General features: G+C 40.9%; 1 protein-coding gene across 2 annotated transcripts; it reads right to left on the bottom strand.

The window, feature by feature from the left end:
• Positions 1 to 1416: 1416 nt before the first annotated feature.
• On the bottom strand, positions 1417 to 3113 carry LOC106643733 (apolipoprotein D). 2 transcript variants are annotated; one of them, XM_089591427.1, is made up of 4 exons: positions 2948 to 3113; positions 2493 to 2623; positions 2224 to 2397; positions 1417 to 1836 (listed from the first exon to the last, which is right to left on the bottom strand). In XM_089591427.1, exons 1-4 carry the CDS (start codon positions 3056 to 3058, stop codon positions 1665 to 1667), a joined length of 588 nt encoding a protein of 195 aa, XP_089447553.1. In that variant the 5' UTR covers positions 3059 to 3113; the 3' UTR covers positions 1417 to 1664. The 2 variants fall into 2 exon arrangements, with proteins under 2 accessions (XP_089447553.1, XP_014214465.2); XM_014358979.2 differs by having other exon boundaries at positions 2224 to 2400.

Raw genomic sequence — 3113 nt, forward strand, 5'->3', positions numbered from 1 at the left:
GAGGAAAAAAAAGCCTCCCCTGTTCATTCATCTCTTTTTCATCCCGTACAAATAGACGCGGATACAATGCAGATTTAAGGTCAATAAACGAGGGAGACGGAATACATCGAACGCGAAAATCCGAGGCCGGAGCCACTATGTTTGTACACGTGGTGCTGTGTACAATGTGTCTTCTTCCCTCCCTCCCGCACTTTCCACCCCGACAACGGCGAGTAAGCATTTGTTTAATTTAGTAGCACGGGATTGTCCAGATGGGAGGGTTATTATAATAGTCACACGCTTATTTGCCGATGCGCCGGAGTTGCCGCGTGCTGGTAATTTATTTGGTTTGCGCAATAGAGAGAGACGGAGCTCCGATCTTTTTTTTTCCACCGTGGGGGTTCGGGAGTACATTTTTTGTCGCACGAAATCGCTTAGCTTATGCAAACGCACACTGTACGAGAAATTCACTCCGAGATTTTCATTTCCCGGTCCCTCGGTACTTTTTTTTCCACCACCCCCAAAAGTAATCCTTTGATCTCAAAAAGCACGGTATAGTCGGAATTGATTTTATTTTCGCACAGCCCTACCCCCAACGGAATAACAATTGCGTGAGTAACGACTGTTCAATTAAACCGGTCCCTCCCTCTCTGCGAGAAGGAGCGAAAGGGCTCGTTGTATATTTCAAGAGCGCGTATGGATCCTCAATTATCGCACCGCAGCGGCTGTAACCAGGCGTGAATTATAACAAGAGCCGCTCTCTTGGTACAAAGAGAGTTTACACGCTCGTCCGCTCGTATTTCTCCGCGTCATGTCGACTTTGCATACATTTGAATACGAATTGAAATTAGTATAATAATGCAATAGTCAAATTTAACGGGGCTTGGAGGAATTCTCGTGTTTGACAGTGCGAGCAATTTGAGCCTCGGTATACTGCAGTGTAATTGCTCATCGCGGCACTCTTTGCGAGGGGCTATACAGTGTGCGTGTATATTCTATTATTTTTTACTGGGAGTGCCACATTTTGAGATCATTGGGAATAAATTGTGATGTTTGACGTACAAGTATGTATAATTAACTTTTGTTACTTCTGTTTGGATTCTTATTAACGTTCAGCAATGGTGTACTTGTTTTACAATTAAACAATTAAAAACCACCCTATGTACTGTTGTACCTTCTCTTTTGGTTTTCATCTGCAGTTTACCTTGCATTGTGTCCCTCTACAGATCTCTAACTTATCGCTCACCTGTGGGTATTCAGCAGCAGAGTTATACGAGTTTCGTGTCGACATCTCACGAGAAGTAAGAATATGAGTCGGACATCCCAAGCGCGAACTTTCACAACCATGACACAGATGTCATCTGTACCTGGTTTTAGCAAATTATAGGGGTACTTTTTTTTTTTTTTTTTATTCAACTCAATGAAGTATGGTTCATGATTTCATATCACATTTATTCGTAGCATAGGTAATTAATAATAAATAATGTAAAATTACACGATAAATTTGGATTTGCAAATTTTTAAACAAACTGCCTCATATTTTTTCTACACGTCTAAAGATCACAATTTTTCTTATCCATCTCGAATACCTTACTTACCATCTATTTACAATAAATAAATTTTAACAACTATTTGGAACTTTCGTCATTTTTTCAAATAGAAACAATTGCTGGAACAAGTCTTGCTTATGAGACTTGGTTGGTTTCCGGATTGGCGCTGTCGTCGTGGCAGTTCTTCTGATCGGTTCGCACCAAGAAAGCTCTGCTGATTCCATTCTTGTCCAAAACCTTGTAAGCCTTTTCCAAAACTGAGACAGGCGGGTTTCGCTCACGCGTCAGAATCCAGGCATTTCTCGTGCTATACAGGAGTATAAAAAAAAAAACTCGATACAGTTTCCCAAAATGTTGACTGTGCGGGAATTCTCTTTAAGACCGATAAACCGGTATGGCAATTAACAAATCTTAACATCCAGCGTTGAACGCAAAAAGTTATTTTTAACCAACACAAAAATTTATCGCCTCTGCTGCACACATGAGGGTACTTAAAATTTGACACGACATTGCAGTTTCATAAACAATTGCGTTCAAACGTTGGTACATTTTTTACATCTTCTCACAAGTGATACATCCGCAGCAGGATAAAAAAAATGAAATTACCAAAGTGTACCCACATAGTAAGTATTATTCGAAGAGCTGCAATTATGAAAGGGATTATCCCACGTAAAAAAGTAAATGGAAAGTATACCTGAAAATACTAAAGTCCACGCAGCTCCACACGACCCCGTACGAGGTGTAATCAGTGTCGAGTACCCAGTAAGGCGCGTCGAATTGGACAGGCAGCGACGGAAAGCTGACGGAGAGCTTGGCTTTGTCGGGTGACTTCTGGAAAGCGAGGCCCTCGATGCTCGACTCCACGCCACTTCTTTTTTTTTTTTGTTTTCGGAGAGAAAGGGGGAAAAAACATTAGGACGGGATTTCGCGAGGTACTACTACGAATATTATTTATGTACTCACAAGGATGAAATTTGTCTGTTGAACACACTCACTGTCCCGTTATCGTTGAGACTGTAAGTCGCCGTGACGCATTTTCCTCCAAACTCAAAGATGGCGAAGTAACGCTCTGCTTCGTACCACTTTCCAAGGTACTGAAAGTAAAATAGCCCTCTCATTTTTCTCTTTTGCATACAGGAGTCTGTCATTAAACTTTTCTTTCTTTTTTCATTTTGGACAAGTACAGCCTCACTTATGAATATGACCAATACATCTGTCACCCAAACAATGAGCGCAATTACAATGCGAAAGTTAGAAATTTTTTCAAACATACAAATTGCGTGCTTCGTACTTTGTTTGCACATGTAAAAAAAAAAGTAAGCTCTTGTAATCGTAAAAGTCATCGTAAGAGTTTCTATTTTATTGAGAATATTGTCATTTGGGTTCGAAAGCTTTGTCAAATGAAAATCAAAGGTCACCTTTGATGGGTCGAAGTTTGGCTGCGTTTCTGCTTTTGGACAGCCACCCAAGAAGGGAACTTGAGCGACTGCACTTCCAACCAGGAAGAATCCCAAGAAGGTCCACAGCATCTTTGTTTGCGTATCCTGGGAGCACTTTTTAACCTGAAAAAATTTGTCAGTCAAT

Source organism: Copidosoma floridanum, unplaced genomic scaffold, assembly GCF_036245765.1.
Source record: "Copidosoma floridanum isolate Cflo_tuat_1 unplaced genomic scaffold, Cflo_Japanese_pri ptg000001l, whole genome shotgun sequence".
Taxonomy (NCBI): domain Eukaryota; kingdom Metazoa; phylum Arthropoda; class Insecta; order Hymenoptera; family Encyrtidae; genus Copidosoma; species Copidosoma floridanum.